The 22,684-nt window shown below is 40.5% G+C and overlaps 1 protein-coding gene and 1 pseudogene across 3 annotated transcripts in view; one reads left to right on the forward strand and one right to left on the reverse strand.

Annotated features, from left to right (window-relative positions):
* COG5 (component of oligomeric golgi complex 5) overlaps positions 1-22,684 on the forward strand; it is a 358,927-nt gene that overhangs the window by 22,231 nt on the left and 314,012 nt on the right. For all 3 annotated transcript variants that reach the window (XM_008258350.5, XM_070071149.2, XM_089328437.1), the window contains exon 6: positions 19,551-19,671. In XM_008258350.5, coding sequence (XP_008256572.1) covers positions 19,551-19,671 — 121 coding nt within the window. The remainder of the gene's footprint in view (positions 1-19,550; positions 19,672-22,684) is intronic.
* LOC138849134 (nuclear speckle splicing regulatory protein 1 pseudogene) lies at positions 479-8,802 on the reverse strand (annotated as a pseudogene).

The following is a 22,684-nucleotide window of genomic DNA, read 5'->3' on the forward strand; positions in this document are numbered from 1 at the left end:
GATACAGTTTATAGAAAACCTCCCACCCCTCCCACACCCCAATTAAAAACTAGAAAAAATCTGCCCTCCCTCCCTGTAATGTCATGGGAGTCTGACCCACCGGACACTGGCACATGTGCTCTTGTCTGCTGGTTTACTCCCCAAATGCCTGCAATAACCTGGGCTAGGTCAGGCTGAACCCAGTAGTCAGAACTCAATTTGGGTTTTCCACATGCTTGGCAGGAACTCAGTTACTTGAGCCATCACTGTTATCTCTCAGGGTCCACATTGTCAGGAAACTGGAATCGGAAGTCAGAGCAGGTATCAAACCCAGGTGCTCTGATGTGGGATGCAGGCATCTTAATGACTAAGCCCAAGAGGTCTTTGTAGACCGTGTAACTGTTCATTCTTTGCCAAACTGTCGGTTAACTAATTGGTTGCTATTGGTATTGCCAAAGGCAGAAGGTGCCACAAGATAGGAGAAAGGACAAACCCAGTATTACATGGGGTGTAACTTACTGGGACAGAAGCATGTGCTCACGTGGCTCTGAGACGTATGGATCTCCACCTCCATGCTCTCTTTGTTTGCTAGATGACCATGAGTGGGTTTGATTCCTGTGATGCATGCATTCTTGGAGATCTGTGTAACCTTTTCTCATCTGTAGTTCACTTAATTTTCTTCCTTTTCATCATCTTCTCTGTTGTTTGTATCAAAGTGACCGTCTGCATCTGGGTTTTTCCTCTACTTTCACACCAGTTTGGAGAATGCATTTCTTCTATGCTATTCTGTCCTCTGAACTTACTTCATGGGAGTGACCCCTTGACTTCCCTTCCTGTATCCCAGACTTGGCATTTAGGTACCTCCTCTTCAATGACTACTTGTTGATAGGTGCCTATAAAATCCATAAGATCTTTTGCTTGATTTTATCCAAATGAGCTTCCAGTGCAGCAGCTCTCTTTTCTTTTTCTTCCTCCTCAATTGTGTTTTGCAGTTTTTTAAGATCAAATGTCACAAATGTCTTTTTATTATCAAATTCTCCCTTTGCCATTTCTCACTGTCTCTGTATTTTCTTTTCCATCTTGTTTTCTGATTTCAACTTTTATTTATTTACTTTTAAAGATTTATTTATTTATTTGAGTTACAGAGATAGAAGGAAGTAGAGACAGAGAGAAATCTTTATTTGTTGGATCTCTACCCAAATGGTTGCAATGACCAGGTCTGCATCAGGCAGAAGCTGGGAGCAAGGAACTTCTTCCTGGTCTCCAAGGTGGGTACAGGGACCCCGGGACTTGGACCATCTTTGCTGCTTTTCCAGGCACATCAGCTGAGAGCTGGATCAGAAGTGGAGTAGCTGGGACTTGAGCCAGCGCCCATATGGGATGCTGGTGCTGCAGATGGTATCTTAACCTGCTGCACCACAGCACTGGCCACTCCCTGCTATTAGTAAATTGTAAATATACTTGGGCTTTTGATCTTTACCCAGAAGCAATTTGGGATTACTTTCTTCCTTCCTTTTCTGCATTTCATCATTAAAACTGTCATACTCACAAACCAGAATTTTCTGCAAGAGCCTTCTGAATTTCCAGTTTGATCTGGCTTGTTAGCAGCTTCCCTTTGAAGGCTTTCATTATGGTCTCATCGTCATCGTCCTCAGAATCATTCCCAAACAGTGATGGTTTTTGCAAAACTGGGTGCATCTGTTGTGTTTTCTTTAGCAACATAAAGCCCAATACTGCCTGCCTGGAATTACCGTCTTGTTTTGCTGAACCCCGGATATGGCCCAGAGTATCCAGTTTGTTGGTGTATACTTGTTGATGGTAGCTCTGTTGTAATGCTTTGTATTTGAGTTTTTTTAAGATTTATTTACTTGAAAGGCAGAGTCATGAAGGGAGAGACGGATCTTCCATCCGCTGGTTTACTCCCCAAATGGCCATGGTGGCTGGAGCTGAGCTATTTAAAGCCAGGAGCCAGGAGCTTGTTCTGGATCTCCCAAGTGGGTAGAGAGTAGAATTAAGAAATTAAAAGATAAGTTTATTTTGGTACAAAAACATTAGAATCTGTGCTTCATTTTTCTATAATACACATTTTCCGTGAACTTTTTGAAGACTTCCTTTATCTGTACTTCAGTTTTCTTTGTGGCCAAATATTATTTTCTTTAATGAATGTAGCAAGTTTTTGGGCTATCAGGTAGCTATTTGTTTGTTTATCAGTTAGTGGAAATTCTTTTCAGCCATTTTGAGTAAGACTGCTATGAATATGTTTTTGAGTGTTTTTTGTGTCCAGTTTTTTTTTAGTTGTCTTGGGTGTATACTTGAGCATATATATGTATATAGTATGGGAAATACCAAACTGTTCCAAAGGTGGCTACACCATTTTCTGTCCGTACCAGCTTCCGATTTCTGTCTTTTCTTCAAACCCATCCTGTTGGGTATGAAATAGTATCTTATTGTTGTTTTTGATTTGCACTTCCTTAACAACTGATGTTATTGAACATTTTTCTTTTATTTTGCCTATTGGTAATTTATATATTTTTTTATTATTTATTTTTTTATATTTGTCAGAGAGAGACAGAAAGGTCTTCCCTCCATGCGCTCACCCCCACAAATGGCTGCTGTGGCCGGTGCTGTGCCGATCCGAAGCCAGGAGCCAGGTGCTTTCTCCTGGTCTCCCATGTGGGTGCAGGGGCCCAAGCACTTGGGCCATCTTCCACTGCCCTCCCGGGCCACGGCAGAGAGCTGGACCGGAAGAGGGGCAGCCGGAACTAGAACCTGGTGCCCATATGGGATGCCGGTGCCGCAGACGGAGGATTAACCAAGTGAGCCATGGCACTGGCCCTGTAATTTATATATTTTTGAAGAAATATCAAATAAAAACACTTGACTGTTTTTATTTTTTAAACTTATTTTTAATTTTTATTTATAGGAGAGGAATAGGTCAGGGGAGTGGAAGGAGATGGAGTTCCCATCTGATCTTTTTTTCTTTTTAAGACTTATTTATTTTGAAAGTTACAGAGAGAATGAGAAACAGAGGTCTTCCATGCCCTGGTTCATTCTCCAGATGGCCACAATGGCCAGCCCTGGGCCAGGCCAGAGCCAGGAGCCAGGAGCTTCCTCCCAGTCTCCCACATGGGTGGTAGGGGCCCAGGCACGTGGGCCATCCTCTGTTGCACCCTCCCCGGGCACCAGCAGGGAGCTAGATCAGAAGTGGAGCAGCCAAGACATGAACTGGCGCTTACATGGCATGCTGACATTACAGGTGGCAGCTTTACTGACTGATGCTAATGCCAGCCTCCATCTGTTTTCTGCCTAATACCCACAAAGACCAGGATGGGACTAGAGTCAGGAACTCCTCTGGGTCCTCCTTGTGAGTGATATGGACCCAATCATTTGAGCCTCACTGCTACCCCTCAGGGTCTGCATTAGGAAGCTGGAGTAGGATATTGAATACAGGTATTCTGTAGTGGGATGTGGGTGTCTTAATCAGTGCCTTAATCACTATGCTCAACTTTTACCTCTTTTACCTATTTTTAAATCGGATTATCTTCCCCTCCTTCCCTTGCACCTTTACAGAATTCTTCATTGTAAGTAAGAAATTTGTTGCCTTTTAAAGTATTTTGAAATCTAAAGGCTCTTTGGAAGCTTTAATGTCTTAACCATTTTTATTCTGTTCACTTTCTCTAGCCATTTCCATTTGAAACATTGGGGAGACTTTGATGTTCCCGTTTCATCTTTTATTTGAGCTGCTAATTAATTTCAGTGCACATGATACAGGAAAGAAATAGCTATGAAGGATATTTCTGCCTTGAATATAAAATCCCCATGGTTGTACCCTCAGAAGGAAGTACTTTTATACGTTTTGGGTTTTATCCCCATTTCACTTGCTTCCCAGAAAGCCTTTTCTTTCCCCAGGCAGAAGCTTCTGGCTTCCTTTATATATACATATAAATACTTCACTTGAATTTAATTATCACTTCATGGATCATCTCTGTCTTAGCTCATTTCAGTAATATGGTTTGCCTGTGAGCTACTTCAGTTGTTCTTAAAAATTTTTTTGAAGTTTATTATCCTTTACATAGAACATTATCCTTTGCATAGAACATTTAAATTTTTCAGACTGTAAAATTTTCCAGGGAAACTTGTTTTTTTTAACTTTAAGTTTTTAACAATTATATAAGTTTTGAAATATGTAACAACATTGTTGAGATACAATTCATATACCTATCATGTTTTTAACTTTTTAAAAAAAATTTATTTAAAGTATATACAGATTTCATATATTCAGATTTAGAAACAGTGATACTTCTCACCCTACCCTCCTTCCTGCCCATGCTCCTACCCTTCCTCCTCTATCTCCTATTCCCACTCTTAATTTTTACAAAGATCTGTTTTATTAAAAAAAATATTTTCACTTTATTTGAAAGGCAGAGAGACAGAGCAAGAGAGATCTTTATTCTGTTGGTTCACTTCAAAATGCCCTCAACTAACAGGGCTAGGTCAGAATGAGGCCAGGAACCTGGAACTCTCCATGGGTCTCGGGGGCCCAGGTACTTGAGCCATCATATGCTGCCTCTCAGGATGTTCATTAGCAAGAAATTAAGATTAGAAGTCGGGTAGTCAGGTTACAAATGAAGCACTCTAGTAAGTGATGTAGGCATCTCGAGTGGGGACTTAAGTGCTGTCCTTGTTCCTAACTTCCTAAATGGTTTATTGTTGCTGTTGAATTTTATTTTTTACTTTATACATTTTTTATTTATTTGAAATAGAGAAAGAGAGATAGATCTTCCCTCCACTGGCTCACTCTCCAAATGGCTGCAACAGCAGGGCCTTGTCCAGGCCGAAACTAGGAGCCAGAAATTCAACCCAAGTCTTTCACTTGGCTTGCAGGGATCTCTCCCAGACTTGGGGTTGTTCCTTTATAGGGTAGAAGGTGGGTCCCTAATTGAATATACAAATAGAGTACAGTTTGGAGTAGGACTGCTGTATACATCAGGTTTTCCAGGAGCAAGTTACAGCACCTCCACATGGGCCAGTGGCATACATGTCATCTTTTGTATGAGTGAAAGTGATGCCCAGGTGCATATTGGGGAATGGACTTGCTGAGCCTGCATCCCTGTTGGATTAGCATGGAAGTGGGTGGAGTTTATGTAGGACAGGGCTGCAGCAGAAAGGCTGCTGGAAGTCTTTGAATTCCTTTTTACTAGGTCCCTGTCTGCCCACATCACAAGTACTTGAGCCATCACCTGCTCCCTCCTAGGGTGCCTATTTGCAAGAAACTAGAATGAGGAGCAGAGCTGGCACTTGAACTCAGGCAAACCACTATGAGACGTGGATTGGCATCTTAATTGCTGTGCTAAAAACCTCCCTGAGTATTTAACTTCTTAAATCATACTTTTTTTTTTAAGCTTTTAAATTAAATTTTCAACTCATTAACTTCAGAATCATATAATGTGAGAAAGCTTGGAATTTTGGAAAAGAAAATAATCCATATATCCTTCTACGTGCAATTTTTTAAAAAATTTTATTTGAAAGGTAGAGATACAGAGAGGGAGAGGCAGAGAGACAAAGAGAGGGGGAGAGAGAGAGAGAGAGAGAGAGAGAGAGAGAGAGTTGTGTCATCCGCTGGTTCACTCCCCAGATGGCCGCAAACGGCCAGAGCTGAGCTGATCCAAAGCCAGGAGCCAGGAGCTTCTTCAGGTCTCCCACACAGGTGCAGGGTCCCAAGGACTTGGGCCATCTTCTGTACTTCTTTGCCAGCCCATAGCAGAGAGCTGGATCAGAAGTGGAGCAGCCTCGACTTGAACCAGTGCCCATATGGGTATGCTGGTACTGCAGGTGGTGACTTTACCACTATACCACAGTACCAGCCCCTCCATGCATGTTTTATGTTTACATATTTTCAGTTTTTTTGTTTTCAGTTATATATCAGATAATTTTATCTGTATAAGGAATGCAAGCCTATTTGAATGGTTCTGTCCTTATCTACTGAACAAGTGATTGTATTAGGAAAAAATAAAGAAGGAAGATGTCAGGAGCAGCACAAAATACCCATTTTCCCAAACATTATAAAACTTAGAGCAACTGGGATATCAAATCAAAAGTGCCCATGGTGGATGGGATGGATTTGTTGCTTGTTGGGCCTAGCCTTTAAGGGCACGGCAGCTTTTAATTTTGTTCTGAGAAAGCAGTGTCTGTATAAGTAGTCCAACTATGGTGGGACCACTGTGCTGTGAGAAAACCTATGCTAGTCACATGGAGGTGAGAGGGAGAGATGCATGGATGCACTAGACATGTGAGGGGAGCCCTCTTCTACTGTCTGGACCAGCCTACCTGTTAGCTGAATGCAGCAGAGTGAGTGATTTTGTGTGATATACTACATTGGAGCAGTTGAAAACTTCATAAATTCCTGACCCCTTCAAAGTGAAATTATTTTTAGCTACTAAGTTTTGGACTGCTTTCTTAGCAGCAATAAGAATTTTTTAACAGTTAAAATGACTTTCAAGTATAGAGACTGCCTTCAACATAGTGTAGGGACTGTTGTTCCCATTGAACATCTCTGAAATCTAATAGCATACTTTAAATAACCAAAATGTCTGGAGAAACAAATGTAAAGAATAGTGATGAGTATTAGAACTTGGATTAAATAGGGGTTATAAAGGAAAGTATGGTATGTAATGACTATATGTTTTGACAAGGAACTAGAGTTCAGCTCTGAAAAATGTAGAGAGGGTCTGGTATCATAGTGTAGCCAGTAAAGTTGCCATGTGCGATGCCAGCATACCATATGGGCACCAGTTTGTGTCCCAACTGCTGTACCTTCCATCCAGCTCCATGCTGATGGCCTGGGAAAGGCAGTGGAAAATGGTCCAAGTCTTTGGGCCCCTGCCACTAATGTTTGAGACCTGGAAGAAGCTCATGGCTCAATGCTGGCTATTGTGGCTATTGTGGATGGAAGATCTCTCTTTCTCTGTCTCTCCCTCTTTGTAGCTCTTTCAAATAAATAAATATTTAAAAAAAATGTAAGAAGAGCATAGGCAAAATATTAAACTATCATCTGTCTATATATATTTGAATACCCCTTTATTTAAGAAATTCACTTTTAAATGTTCCCCTAGAGACAACTCTAAGTTCACTAGTGAATTCTAAACATTTGAAGATGAAATAGCCCAGTAATATGTTCTTTCAAAACATAGAGAAGAAATCAAATGCTTCTCATTTCATGCTAGGTGATCATATTAGAGGTCGGTGTTGTGGTATAGCAGGTTAAGCCTCCACCTGCAATGCCAGCATCCCATATGGGTACTGATTCAAGCCCTGGCTGCTTCACTTCTGATCCAGCTCCCTGCTAATGTTCCTGGGAAAGCAGCAGAAGATAGCTCAAGCTCTTGGATCCCTGCACCCCTGTGGGAGACCCGGAAGAAGCTCTGGGCTCCTAGCTCAGCCTGAGCTGTTGTAGCCGTTTGGGGAGTGAACCAGCAGATGGAAGATCTCTTTCTCTCCTCTCTGTAACTTTGCCTTTCAAATAAATAAAAAATCTTAAAAAAAGAAATAAAAATAACCCTGATATTAAAACCTAATAAGTACAGGAAAATGTTACAGGACTATAATCCTAATGAATTCAGATGAAAAAAATTTCTTAACTAAATATGTAACCAGTCGAATCCAGAAAACAAAAGAAAATTCCAGTCATTAGTTTTTTATTCTTTATCTTTTGTGTGTCTGCTTTACTGCTGAGGTTTGTATTTTCATGATGATAGTTATTTCACCCTTTATAAGAATTTATTTATTTGAAAAGCAGAGTTACAGCAAGAGATGGGGAAGGACAAAAAGAGTTTCCAGCTACTGGTTCACTCCCAAAATGGTTGTAGTGGCTGAAGCTGGGCCAGGCCAGAGCCAGGAGCTTGGAACTTAATCTGGGTCTTTCACATGAATGACAGGGGCCAATCACTTGGGCTATCCATCTTTTGCTTTTCCAGGTAAATAAGCAAGAAGCTGGATCAGCAGTGTAGCAGCCAGGTCTCAAGCTGGCAATTAGGCAGTAGCTTAACTCATTGTACCACAACATTGGCACCATCATTTCACTCCTATTTAGGATTCTCTCAGGCATTTCTCTTAAGGTTTACCTGGTGATGATTTTCTTAAGTTTTTGCATGTCATGAAAATTATTTCTCCTGCACTTCTGCAGAATAGCTTTGCTGAACATAGTATTTTTGGCTGGCAAATTTTTTTTCTTTCAGGGCTGGATGGTAAGTGAAGCAGCTGGGTCTTGAACCGGTACCCATATGAGATGCCAGCGCTTCAGGCCAGGGCTGTAACCCACTGCGCCACAGCGCTGGCCCTTTCATTTAACTTTATACACAGGAGACCAACTCTGTACTAAGAGTTCAATGATTTGCATGGAAAAAAATACAAACAACAAAAATCTGTTCCTCAGCAATCCAGACAAGGGCTGTTTAAAGTCATTACATCTTTTTTTTTTTTTTAAAGATTTATTTTTTTTACTTGAAAGAGTTTCTCACACACACACACACACACATATACACACATATACATACACGGGGGGAAGGGGTGTCTTCCATCCTCTGGTTTACTCCCCAGATGGCTGCAACAGCCGGAGCTGCGCCAGTCTGAAGCCAGGAGCCTCCTCTGGGTCTTCCCATGTGGGTGCAGGGGCCCAAGGACTTGGGCCATCTTCTGCTTTCCCAGGCCATAGCAGAGAGCTGGATCAGAATTGGAGCAGCTGGGACTTGAACTGGTGCCCATATGGGATGCCAACACTGCAGGTGGCGGCTTTACCTGCTGTGCCACAGTGCAAGCTCCAGTCATCGCATCTTGAAGTTAGTGCACAGTGGCTCTTGCTAACTTTTTTTTTAAAGATTTTATTTATTTGACAGAGTTACAGACAGTGAGAGAGAGACAGAGAAAGGTCTTCCTTCTGTTGGTTCACTCCCCAAATGGCCACAATGGCCAGAGCTACGCCCATCTGAAGCCAGGAGCCGGGTGCTTCCTTCTGGTCTCCCATGCAGGTGCAGGAGCTCAAGCACTTGGGCCATCCTCCACTGCCCTCCCAGGCTACAGCAGAGAGCTGGACTGGAAGAGGAGCAACCCATATGGGATGCTGGCACGGCAGGTGGAGGATTAACCAAGTGAGCCATGGTGCCGGTCCCTGATTCTTACTAATTTGACAACACTCTTATGTATGAAGTCAGTAATCCCCTATGGCTCTTGATGTGAGCTACCTAGGCTGTGGAAGCATCCACAAACTACTTCAGTATTTAGACAAGGCCATAAGCAAAATGGAAGTTTTCTCCTCTCTTCAGAGAAAAGTACCTCTTTCTTTGATGACCACTTCTTTCAACTGGAGTCTCACTCAGCAAGATCATTTTTTTTGCTATAGTGTCTTGGATTTCCATGACTGAAATGCTCTTATGTGTTTTTCAGCTAGACCAGAATGTCTTAAGGGCTGATTCTGAAGTCAGAGTGCTACTTAAAGTGATTATCATTCTATGAGTGTGCTGTGTGGACTGCTACCATGTTGGAGCATTCACTCCTTTTCAATTCTATTATTACCAGACCCTTAATCCTACCCATATGATCACTTTAACACTTAAAATGGTATTTTTACCACCCATCTGAAGGTGATTTGGGGTCCCATGGCAAGGGTTTAAATTTTATGTTTAGAAGTATGTCTATAGGAATATATGCAGAACTACAAGCTTTACAGTTAGAAACTTCATTGTGGGCTTGTCCTGTGAGGCCCACACTGTTGGGATGGTGGGGCGACGGTGTTCTTCAACAAGAAACACCAGAGACAAATTTTGGTGAACATGTCCGTTTATTAACAATCAGGCACAGGCTTTTATGGGGCAGGCAAAAGGGGAGTAGCTAGTTCAAGGCAACGCTAATTCCATAGAATAAAGCCGATACTGGTGTCTCTGTGCTTCTCCAATCAGCTTGATGGTGATGTAGCCTGTGACCCCGGTGGTCCTTAGGGGTCTGGGCCACACCTGAGAGCTGTTACCTGGTTGACAATTATAAGGCCCTTCAACAGGAAGTAGAGATGGAGGAAATGTGCCTGGGGCCCCTGCCGCCTGCCATCAGCTAGGTCATGTGTGGCTCTCAGTGTGCCTGAGCCCCTGACCAGGTTCTCTCCTGTGAGGCATGGTGTGCCATGCCCTCTTAACCTCCTGCATGGGCGAAGCAGGCAGTTTCCCAGTCAGGCACTGGATCACCTACACTTCATAATTGGAATTTTTTTTTTTTTTTTGACAGGTAGTCATAGACAGTGAAAGAGAGACAGAGAAAGGTCTTCCTTCTGTTGGTTCACTCCCCAAATGGCTGCAATGGCCAGCGCTGCACTGATCTGAAGCCAGGAGCCAGGTGCTTCCTCCTGGTCTCCTATGTGGGTGCAGGGGCACAAGCACCTGGGCCATCCTCCACTGCCCTCCCGGGCCATAGCAGAGAGCTGGACTGGAAGAGGAGCAACTGGGACTAGAACCCGGCACCCATCTGGGATGCCAGCGCCACAGGCAGAGGATTAACCAAGTGAGCCACAGCGCTGGCCCCTCATAATTAGAACTTTAGAAACATGGTGATTCTTCCCACCATGCCCACCCTCCTAGCCATATTCTCAACCCCTCTTCTTCCTCCCTCTTATTCCCACTCTTAATTTTACTGAGATCCACTTTCAATTGACTTTATACACGTATGTTTAACTGCATGTTAAGTAAAGGGTTCAACAAATAGTATAAAAAAACTCGTCTTCGACAGTTGAGAAAAGGGCTGTTCAAGTCATTCCTTCTCAAAGTGTCACTTTCACTTCTACAGACTGCCTTTTAGATGCTCTATTAGTTAGGTCAAGGAGAACATATTTCTTTTTCTTATTTTTTTGTCTGACTATAATTTCCTGCGATATGTCATCTAAGTTTAATATTCTTTCTTACGCTTCACTGATTCTGTTCAGGCTTTCCACTACATTTTTATTTGTTCTGTTGAATTCTTTTCCAAGATTTCATTTTGATTGCTCTTTAAGATCTCAATTTTGTTGGAGAAATTTTCTTTCATGTCATGTACAGATTTCATTAGTTTGTGCATTTGCTTCTGATTACTTCTAAGTAATCCCATGATCAATTTTTTGAATTCCCTTTCTGGGATTTCTTCAATTTCATCTTCTTTACAATCTAGTATTGAATCTAGTGTTCTTTTGGGGTCATCATACTGTGTGTTCCTTATTCTTATTCTTGAATTGGTGCGTTTATTAGTCAGCATTTGTGGAGATGTTCATTGGTTTCTTTTTGTTTTGCTGTGGCGGCTTTAATCATTGGACTCTGTGTGGATTAGTGGAGTATCTGCTTTCAGTGAATACCTAGAGCTGGGGGTGGGGTGGGGTGGGTGTGGCCAGGGAGCTCTCTTCAGTGCTCTAGGGTCAAGGGAATTTTAAGGTGACACCAAGGTTGGGTGTGGTAAATCTTTTTTTTTTTTTTTTTTTAATCAGAGGGCAGGTTCTGTTCTATTGGCTTAGACTCACCTTATTTCATTTCCTTAAAGGAGACCAGTGCCTGGGCCCTAACGCCGGTGACTATAATATTCATCCACACTTCCACAAGGACCACATAAAGGATCTGTGCAGTTCTTAGTGTAAGCAGATTCCCCTGCAATGTCCCTCACCAGAGAACCAGGGAGCCCTGAGCATGTGGAGCCTCCCCCAATGACTGCCCAAAGTACCAGCCACATTGTGAGCCTTCCCACACAGCCTCAGTGTTTTCACAGTCCTGGCACACAAGCCTCCCACAGTCACAAGCACCCAATTCCCTGTCAGTTCTCCCTGCCAGACTCAGGAGTTTCTGCTCAGCTGGCTGCTGGGCGCAGACATGAAATGGCACAGCTGGATGTAACTCCTTTCTCTTGCTGTTTTTAGAGTTTTTTCTCTTAGACTTTTGAGATTTTTATTTATTTTATTTGAAAGGCAGAGTTACAAGGACGCAGAGAGAGATCAGTCTCCCATCTGTTGATTCACTCATCAAGTGAAAACAGCCAGGGCTGGGTCAGGCTGAAACCAGGAGCCTGGAACTCCAGAAGTCCTTGGGGCCTCTTCTTTTGCTTTTCCATGCACATTAGCAGGGAGCTGGGTTGGAGCCACTAGGAAATGAACCTGGAGCTCATGTGATGCCAGTGTCACAGGCTGTGGCTTAACCTGTCATGTCACAACTGCAGCCCCTCTCTGTTTTTTAAAGACAGATTGATTATAACATACTTAGGAGAAGATACTTTTGGTCCTATTTATTTGGGGTCTGTAGTGGTTTTTTATTTTTTATTTTTTTATTTTTTTTTAACTACAGTGAAGTACCTGAGAAGTTACTCATGAAGAGAAAGAAAACAGGTTTATTCTAGCTTACGTTTTGTGAGTTCACAGTCCAGGGTCATGCAAGCTTTACTGGTTTGGTCTCCGGAAATGGCGTTTTTTGCTTGAAGAGTCCCAGAGCATCAGATGTCAAGAGGGAGCATATGTGTCTGTCTCTCTTTTATAAAGCCATTATTTGATCATGAGGGCTTCATGCCCACAACTTAATCCAACCTAATCATTTCCCAAAGATTTTACCTCTAACAGCATAATTGGATTAAGTTTTCATTCTGTAAATAACATTAACTTTGTAGACTTTGAAGTTTAAATTTATTAGTTCTGCAGCCAAGTCTTGTTCAAACTATAGCAGGATCCTAGGGGCTTCCTGGACCTAGGTTTTTATATCTTTCCCATGATTTAGAAAGTTTTCAACAATTACTTCATTTGAATAGTATCTCCGTGCCTTTTCCTTTGTCTTCTATGCTGGAATATTCAGAATAGAATACTTTGGTCTTACTGGGTTGTTTCAAAGCACCTGTCTTCAATTTTAGAAATTCTTTGTTCTGCTGGATCACTTTTGCTGTGAGGCTCTCAAGTTTATTTTTTGTCTCATTTATTGAGTTCTTTAGCTTTAATAATTCTGATTTTTTAAAAATTTATTTATTCATCCATCCATTCATTCATTCACTGAGAGAGTTACAGAGAGAGAGGGAGAGATAGAGAGGTCTTCCATCTGCTGGTTCACTCCCCAAATAGCTGCATTGGCTGGAACTGGGCCAGTGTAGAGCCAGGAACTTGTACCGGGTCCCCATGGGTTTGCAGGGGCCCAAGCACTTAGACTATCCTCCACGGCTTTCCCAGGTCATCAGCAGGGAGCTGGATTGGAAGTGGAGCAGCTGAGACTTGAACTGGGATGCCAGCACTGCAAGTGGATGCTTAAGCTAGTACGCCACAGTGCTGGCCCTATTCTGATTTTTCAAATGGTCTCCATCTGAATTTCTTATTCATATCATGAATAGTCTTCCTAATGACAATGAATATCTGTATTCTCTTGCATCTCATTAAGTTTCTTTAAACTTACTCTATTGAATTCTTTGTCAAATAATTTGTCAATTTCCATTTCCTTTTGGTCTGTTGATAGAGTTATAGTGTTACTTCTTAGGAGGCATCATGTTACTTTTTTTTCCCCCATGCTTCTTGTACTCCAATGTTCGCTTTTAGGCATCTAGTGAGCTCATTGTTTTTACCTATTTTATAGGGAGATTTTCATAGTAAGACTTTGATTGGCAGTGTGTCCTAGGGTGTTTGTTAGATATTCTGTATTGGTATTGTTTTCAGTTGGGTTCTGTAATATAGTGTTCATATAGCTTCTTTAGTTATAATCAACATTGGTAATATCAGCGGATATCTCAGTGGCCTAGGCTACAGGGGCTGTGAGATTGCACTACCATTTTAGATGCAGCTCCTTTAGGTTCGAGTGGATGCATTGGCAGCTCCTATGTGCATTGTGTGCAGCTCTGGGCATGCGGATCCCATTAGGTTTTGATGGTTATATGAGGGTGAGGCCGCCCTGTGAGCCTAGATGTGTGCGGCACCATGCCTGATAGCAGAATGGGTTATACTTGTCAGTGTCAGAGGTCACTTCATTGGGTCTCTGGGGACTGACTTGCTCGGGAAGATTTGTGCAGTTTCTTCCTGGGGCTGACACGGGGTTGGGGGATAAGGCCAGTCACTGGCTCTTCATGGCCTCAGTGTGCCAAGCTTCTCAGAATAAGTTATTCAGCTGTTTCTTGGGGGCCACTGGAGGGTGGGCATGGCTGCCTAATTGCTTCCTGATGCAACTGAGTAGGCAGTTGTTTCCTAGAGTTCTGTGTTGGTGGACAGGTCCATTTATCTGCTGTCCTGGGCCTCTGTTGGCTGAGCCACTCAGGATTGGTTGTTCTGAGAGAGAGTAGGTGGGACCACACCTGCTTCCCAAACAGCATGAGGGTAATGGCAGATGCTGTGTGCTTAATTGCTTTTTTAGAAGGCTTTCTCATTGCTTTGCAGTATATAGTCCTGTGGTTGCTTTCCTGACTCACTCCCCAGGGGAGTGGCATATTCTAGCTCCTTGTGTTGCCTGAGGTTGAAGAAGGGGTGCTGGAAGCAGTCCTTTGACTGCCTGGCTACCACAGTTATAGAGCCTCAGTCCCTGGGTACTGGCTTGGGGCAGGGGCTGTGGGATTCTGTCCCAAAGGAGTTTTAATGTGGTGAGCCTTGTATTAGGGCAAGGAGTTAATTCCCTTCATTTTTCCAAGTGGAAAGTATCCTTTTCTGTGCTGTACAGTTTGAAGGTGGGGGTGGGGTGATTTGGGCAATTCTTTCCTTCCTGCCTTCTTTAATGTGTCTTGTCTTACACTAAAACCAAGCACTATAGCCTCTTACCTGGCTTCTCTAGCTCTTTGTAAAGATAGAATTGTATATGAAGCTGTTCACATTGCTGTCTTTGTGGAAAGACAGTAGAGGATCTTACTCGGCTGCCATCTTGATCTGTCTCCTGGGATGGATCCAGCAACCATATTTTTGATTGTAGTGTTGGTTTTGTTCATCAGATAATGCATTCTGTGTATTTTGCAGCAAAGCAAATAAATAGTTATACGCGATTCTAATTCTACTATTCCATATCTTTTAGAGCCAGGAGTCTCTGTGGAAAAAATAGTATATAGATGTGAAATAGGAGGTTAAATAAACACTCTGTGCTTCTGATTGTTCACTGGAAATACCAGTATGAACTTGTGAGATTTTAATTTTAAAATAGTACATACCTTATATACATATATATTTTTGTACATACGTATATGCATAATGTTAATCAGAATATTTTATATATATATTATCAAAAAAAGCAAATGCATATTTATGTGATATTTTAATTCTGGCATTTCCTAGCTTTGTCCCAGAAATGAGCAAACCTAGTTCCCAGAATGTGGTTTTGAAATGCTGCTTCCTACTAAAAGAAACCAAGGCTTCTTTGAGAAATCTTTGATTCCAGGTTTGGGGCATTAAATGTATAAAATGATCATGGAGCATTTTTTTATACCAGATATCAAGGAAGCTAAAAACGACTACTAGGAACTCAGGTACCTACTTAAGATGCTGTAGGGTGACTAGCTATTTCAGTTTTAGCACGGAAAGTCCTGAATCCTGGGAAACCTGTCAGTTTTAAGGGAAGTGGTTCAGTTGGTCACCCAGAGCTTTCCACAGGGACAATTTCAGCATCAGTAAGAATAGGAGATAAAATGAATCGACATCGCTTTTTGTATTTAAATCTGATGGGAAAAAAAATCTCATTCATCTTTGGATATTAGTAAAGCATTTCCTCATTTTGAAAATTGATACACGAAGGGACAGAGAAGTATGCGCAGTTTTCCTGGGTAAACAAATAGTACGTGAGATAAAGGTTATTTTATACAGAAATTTTGTGTGCTAATAATATGAAACAGTAGAATGAGAATATTAGCATTTTGCAATCACTTAGGTTTTAATGGATTTTGACGTTGAGTATCAGTGGCTGATATATAAAAATATACCATCACCAAATGATTAATCTTAGCAAAAATATTGAACCTGAATCTGATAAGGGTACCTATATCCAACTACTGATTTACAAGATGTAGTGAAGACAGAAGAACTTATTAAGCTACATTATGGGAATATGGTTGACAAAACCCATTGTGTAGCAAACTTTAGGATAGATGAACCAACATAGTCAACAAACTGCAGAGAAAAGAAATGCAATCATGAAAAATGCTACAGATTAAGCAAAGATACAATTAAATCCTAACACTTTATGCATTTCAGTGATAAAAACTTAAATAGGGGCCAGTGTTGTGGCGTAGTGTAAAGCTGCTGCTTGTGATGCTGGCATTCCATATGAGCACTGGTTAGTGTCCTAGCTACTCCGCTTCTGATACAGCTCCCTGCTAACGGCCTGGGAAAGCAGTGGAAGATTGGGTGTTTGGGCCCCAACTACCACATGGGAAACCTGGTGGAAGTTCCTGGCTCCTGGTTTCAGCTTGGCCAGCACTGGCTGTTGTGGCCATCAGAGGAATGAACCAGTGGATGGAAGATCTGTCTCTCTGTGGCTCTGACTTTCAAAATAATTAAATAATATTTTTGAAAAGGAGTTTATAAAAAATATATTAAATAAAGGAAGTGACTACCAGAAAAGTCAGCATAGTAGTTTCTTCTGATTGTGGTTGGGGAGCAGCAGGGTAGAGGATGATGTAATTGAGAGAGGATTACATGGAGGGCGTTTGCTGGGGCTGATGTGGTTCCTGAGCTGTGTGCTGGTTCCAACTTCATTTAGCAGTGCATCTCTGAATGTAGTTTTCCATGCGTATATTGTGTTTACAATAAAGGCTAAAATAAAAATAAGGAAAAGAAATTGATTGGAGGGAGGAAACTAAATTGGGATATGCTACGAGTTTTTACCTTATAGATTAACTGAGACTTACTGATTGAGGATTTCATTAATACGTTACTACTATTCTCAGATTCGGCATTATCTGTAAGTGGGGAGCTACTAAAGTTTATTAAAAAGAGGGCTTGAGTGCTGAAAACTGGATTTCTTAAGAAGGTAAACCTAGCAGGGTGGATATTAGTGAGAGACTGGAAAGCAATGAGGAGATCACTGTATTATGGCAAAGGTGATGCTTGGATGCTTATATTAATAAAGATGAAATGACAACTGCTGTGTTATGTAATAGGACAGTTACTAAGATCTGGTTATGGACTTAAATGTGATTGCTAAAAATAAAAACATTAGAAATAAACTCAAAGATGTTATGTTTGAGGGCATATCCTTTGTTGGATAACATTGCAGAATTCCGGAAAGATGATTGTGGGTGATTAAGATAGAGTATGACTTAATATTTCTCCTTATGAGTTTATAGAGATGTGAAGATGACTTTTCAGTGTTACTCTTCTTTATCTTTTGCAGTTTAAATTATGCATGTATTATTCAGGAAATAATTAACATTTATTTAAAAGATAAAGATGCCCCTGAATCTTTAATTTTCAGGGGACACTAATTTGGCATTTTTTTAAACTATTCTTTTTTATTTAATTATTTCAAACTATAGTTACTCTGAAAAACAGTAAATATTTCATCCTGGATCGCTTTACATTTTGTAAACTGTGTATATTGTGTTTGTGTATTTTGTATGCTTGCATGTCGTAGATTGTTGGTATTTGAGGGTGTGGTTCCAGTGTGGTATGTGTTTCACCCATCGAAGACATTTGTTGCTAGAGGCTCAGTGTCCCTGGCATCCCAGAGCTTTTAATTCTTACCACTACCATTTAGGATTTACCTGAACTTGGGGGATGTCCTTGCTTATCAGCTAGCCTCAGGGCCATTCAGAGATGGCTGAAGGCCACTGTAGATTGGCTATTCCATTTGTCAGCCCCCCTTTTCTCACCCAGGCAACTGGGATCCAACCTCTGTAATAATGTGTCCTGAAATACATGAGTCTTTAATTCTTATCCCAACCTTTAGGTAGGTTAAGTCCCAGTATTAGATCTGGGCAACAAAAGGGAATAGGAGGTGTCATGAAAATATATGAGATAGTTTTTTAGTTTTGTGTTAGTATCTTTTTCTTTTATAACTGATCAGTGATAAGAGCTACTAGGAAAACTCAAGTAGGGCATGTGATTCTTAGTGAAGTTGGGAGAAGTTTTAAGATTATTGCCCTAAGCACCTAGAAGGGAAACCAAATTGGAAACTATTGGAAGCATAGCAGAAAGCTTATTAATTTAGCTCAGGGGTTGTTAACCTTGGCCACTCGTTGATACTACTTGGAAATACTAAAAAATACAGATAGAGCAAGAGATAAATAGATAAATAGATAGTTAGATGACCTGGTTCTCACCCTTAGAGATTGTATTTAATTGGTCAAAGATACAGCCCAATTATTGGAACTTTATAAACCTAGCCACTTGAATTTAATGTGCCTGTGAACATAGAACTACTGGCGTAGAGAAGACTGGGACTTCTAGGACTCCTAGGACTGAGAGGACTACACAGGTACCACAGTGCCTCAATCCCAAATTTCTTCATTTATGATGAATTGGAGATTACTGTAAAGGATAAATTTGGAATTTCTGTATATTTCCTAGGAACTTTGGTACCATTTAAAAAAAAAAGATTTATTTGAAAGGCAGAATTAGAGAGCTGTCTTCCATCCACTGGTTAGAGGTGGGCCTGACTGAAGCCAGGAACTTCTTCCAGGGTCTCCCACATGGCTGCAGGGTCCCAAGCATTTTGGCCATCTTGTACTGCTTTCCCAGGTGCATTAGCAGAGAGCTGGATCAGAAGCAGAACATCTAGGACTTGAACCGATGCCCAGATGGATGCCAGTGTTGTAGGCAGTGGCCTTAGCTGCTATACCACAATGTTGGCCCCAAATTTGATACTTCCTAAGACTTGTGATTATGAGGGATCTTCACAGAGTTCATGGAAAATGCTTATTTTGGCACCAAAATAAGCATCATTTTTTCCCATGAAGTTAAAAAATGTTATTTGAGAGAGAGTGCTCCCATCTGCTTGCTCACTTCCCAGTGCATGCCATTGTCTGGACTGAACTGAGAGCCAGGAGCCAGGAGTTCAATCTAGGTCTCCCACATAAGTATCAGGAACCCATTTAAGTTGAGCAATTACCACTGCCTCCAACGTTTGCATTAGTAGAAAGCCGGAGCTAGGAGTCGGAGGCCAGTATTGAACCCAGGCATTCTGTATGGAATGCAGGTATCTTTAACTGTAAGATCAAGTGCCCACTTCTCCATGAACTCTTTGAAGTTTCTATGTATTTAGGTTTCTGATGTGCAGGAAGCAAAAGGTATGGGTAAATCTTTAGCATCTGGAAAGATGGTCAGGTTCAGGGCTGCAGTGCTGGCATCCCTTCCCATCCATCTCTCTGCTGATGCGCCTGGGAAAGCAGCAGAAGATGGCCCAAACCCTTGGTCCCCCGGAACCCATGTGGGAGACCCAGATGGAGTTCTAGGCTACTGGCTTTGGCCTGGCCATTGCAGTCATTTGGGAATTGAACCAGTGAATGGAGGATTGATTTCTCTCTAACTCTGACTTTTAAATAAGTAAGTCTTAAAAAAAAGTGGACAGGTTCACATATTAAAAGCAATATATAAAACTACACGGATGGACTTACTATACTTGTTCAACATTGTGATATTTGCACAGGTTGCCTGTGATTTGCTTCGGAGGATTATTCGCATCCTGTATCTCAGTAAGAGACTCCAAGGACAACTGCAAGGGGGTTGTAGAGAGATAACAAAAGCAGCTCAGAGTCTCAATGAACTTGGTAAGTCTTTTCTTGACTAAAAATTTAGTAGAGGTTTAAAAGCTGTAAGTCATTTGACCTGTTGATTTTTGTCATCCTTGTCAAATATTATTAAGCAAATGCTTAAAATAATTGGCTATATATAGCATTGTCACACTTTGCAGAATGGATGAGTAAATTAAATTGATTTCTTAGAAGTGCTTTTTATTTAAAAAGTTATAGTAAAATGAATCTTTTTTTCACAGTTTTGTGAATTTTAAAACATTTATAAATTCATGTAACCACCATCACAAAACAGTTCTGCCACCCCTCAAAATTCTCCCATTTTCCCATTATGATCACACTCACCTTCTGCCATGGTAGAAGAAAAGTCTTTGCTTTTTGAGAATGTCACATGAAAATGGGATTTTGAAGTACATAACTTTTTGAGTTTGGCTTCTTGTACTTGGCATAATACCTTTTCTTTGAGATATACCCAAGTTGTTGGGTGTTACTTCTTGTTTGCTGCAGTATCACTGTATGGGTGCGCCGTAGTTTGTTTATTGATCACTGGTTGAAGGATGTTTGTATTTCCAGTTTTGAGCCATTATGAATAGAGGTGCTTTAAATGTTAGGGAGCAGGTTTTTTTTATGTGAACTTACATTATCATTTGCCTAGAACAAATATTTAGGAGAAATGATACTTTTTAGGTGACAGATCCCATGTTGATATTATGCCTAGAAGATTTATTTATCTTTATTCATTTGTTTGCATCTCAGACCTTTAGATCAGGCCCTTGTCACTAAAAGGTTAAGTGTTCATGGTTTTGACTATTAAGCATCTGCAAAGTTTATCATTTTTCAGGCCAAACTTTTAATAGCTAGTGAGTAAGCACAGAGCTGTCCAGCAGCTGTGTTTCAATGAGTCTTTGTGGTCATCTGCTTTTCATTGAGTACTTGGTAATTTTCCAGAAGTGGATATGTTTAGTGATACTTATGCTTTTCTAGGTTCAGAAGTCTTTGATTAGATTGATCTCAAATGTCAGGAGTGTGTTTACTATTGGTGTTGTGCTTTGAGAGTCGTTATGCCAAGATATTATGAGAAAAATATTCATTCCATGTTCTGATTTTTTCTATCTTTGGTTTTTCAATCATATAGTTATGTTGTAATGTTTATTCTGTATTTTTTCACTGATCAAGGAAATGTACTATCTTTCACAAGTCATGCTTCAACATTTCAACTGTAAAATGATTTGCTTGGGTACATCACTGGAATATATCTAGCGTGTGATTTGGTATGCTTGGAATATATTGTACAGAAAGTTAATTTTTAAGCAGTGAATAATGCTTGGGTGTTGTTTTCATGGTGTGTTCTAACCATAGGAGTGTAAGAATCCTACTATCAGCTGTTATTTTTTACTCTGTCACATTAAATTTCTATACTCCAAAAATAATCTTGGGATAACAGAATTATTAAACACAAAAACAAATTATTCCAAGGTTTATGTATGTTTATTATCAGTGACATGCTTCCATATTAAGAAATAGCTTTTTGATTATCATCTTCTAGAATCAACAGTGTTGTAATACAAATCATGATGACTCTTCCTGTTTTTAAAACAGATGCAAGTGTCAGTCATAATGTTCTGAGTGATTGCAGTGTGGAGTGTAAACCCATTATCTTTCCAGTGGCTTTACTTAAAACTTTTATAAACATTAAATATTTAAAAATTACTTGAGAGTATAGTTCATGGTGCATTATCTCAAAGTGGATTTTATTAATTTAAATTTCTAAAACTATGCATATGTGTGATTTATTATTTGCAAAGACATCAGCTGTATTATGCACCACTGTGGTTCAGTCTTGACCAGTCCTGGCATTGGTAACAAGTAAGTCAAAACCAAGAGGAAAATAAAGTTTGTACATTTGGAATTAACATTTTATTTTTAAAGATTTATATATGTATTTGAAAAGTTGAATGATAAGGAGAGATAGAGATCTTCTGTCTGTAATTTACTCTCCAAATGGCTATGGCAGCTAGGTCTGGGCCAGGCCGAAGTCAGGAGCCAGGATCTCTATTCTGGTCTCCCATGTGGTTGCAGGGGCCCCAAGTACTTGGGTCAGTACCTGCTGTCTTCCCCAGCACAGTATCAGGAAGCTGGATTGGACCCATTGGCACTTTAACCATCACTCTGATACAGGATGCCAGTGTCTCAGTGGTGGATTAACCTGCTGTACCACAACACTGGCCCTAGAGTTAATCTTTTAATACAAGGGATTTTGCTGTCATTATTGTAATTACACATATACGGTAAATGTTTTGTGATTGGAATATCTCTTACTATCAGTGTCTATATCAGTATGGTTCTGGTTCTCACTGGAAAAAGAAGAATGATGAAGAATAGCAATGTTTATCAGAGGCCTCTGAAATTGTTAAAAGCAACCTTTCAAATTTGAGAAGTGTGAGGTTTGAATTGAGATAACTAGATGAAATATATTACCATCTGGAAATAAAGTATATTCTGAGGGATTGGAAGGAGTATGGAATGATTGCTGATTGGTGCAGATTTCTTTTGGCGGTGATAAAACATTCTGGAATTAGATAGTAGTGATTGTTACACAGCCTTTTACAGTAATGACCAATGAATAGTACATTTTGATACTGTAAATTTTGGGTTATGTAAATTATGTATCATTTTAATGAGTGTATTCTGGATCCCTAGTGACATTTACATTGGCATCTCTAATTTTTTAAATTGAGGTCTAAGTTATATACAAAAAAACCCTTCAGATATTGAAAATAGGTAGTTTATTTTTGCTGTGAAACCATCCATCAGTACAAGATAGTGAACATAACTGTCAGCCCCTAAGTTTCCTCATGCCCCTCTTTAATTCTTCCTCAGGCATTTACTGTTCTACTTTCTGGCACTGTAGAATAGTTCCCACTTTAAAGAATTTTATGCTAATGAAATCATATACTTTGCATTTGCTTTAGTTCAATTTCTTTCATTCAGCTTAATTTTTTGAAATTCAGCAATGTTGAGTGGACAGCTT

The sequence above is a fragment of the Oryctolagus cuniculus genome, chromosome 3, assembly GCF_051225735.1.
Source record: "Oryctolagus cuniculus isolate XC-2025 breed Fujian yellow rabbit chromosome 3, ASM5122573v1, whole genome shotgun sequence".
NCBI lineage: Eukaryota > Metazoa > Chordata > Mammalia > Lagomorpha > Leporidae > Oryctolagus > Oryctolagus cuniculus.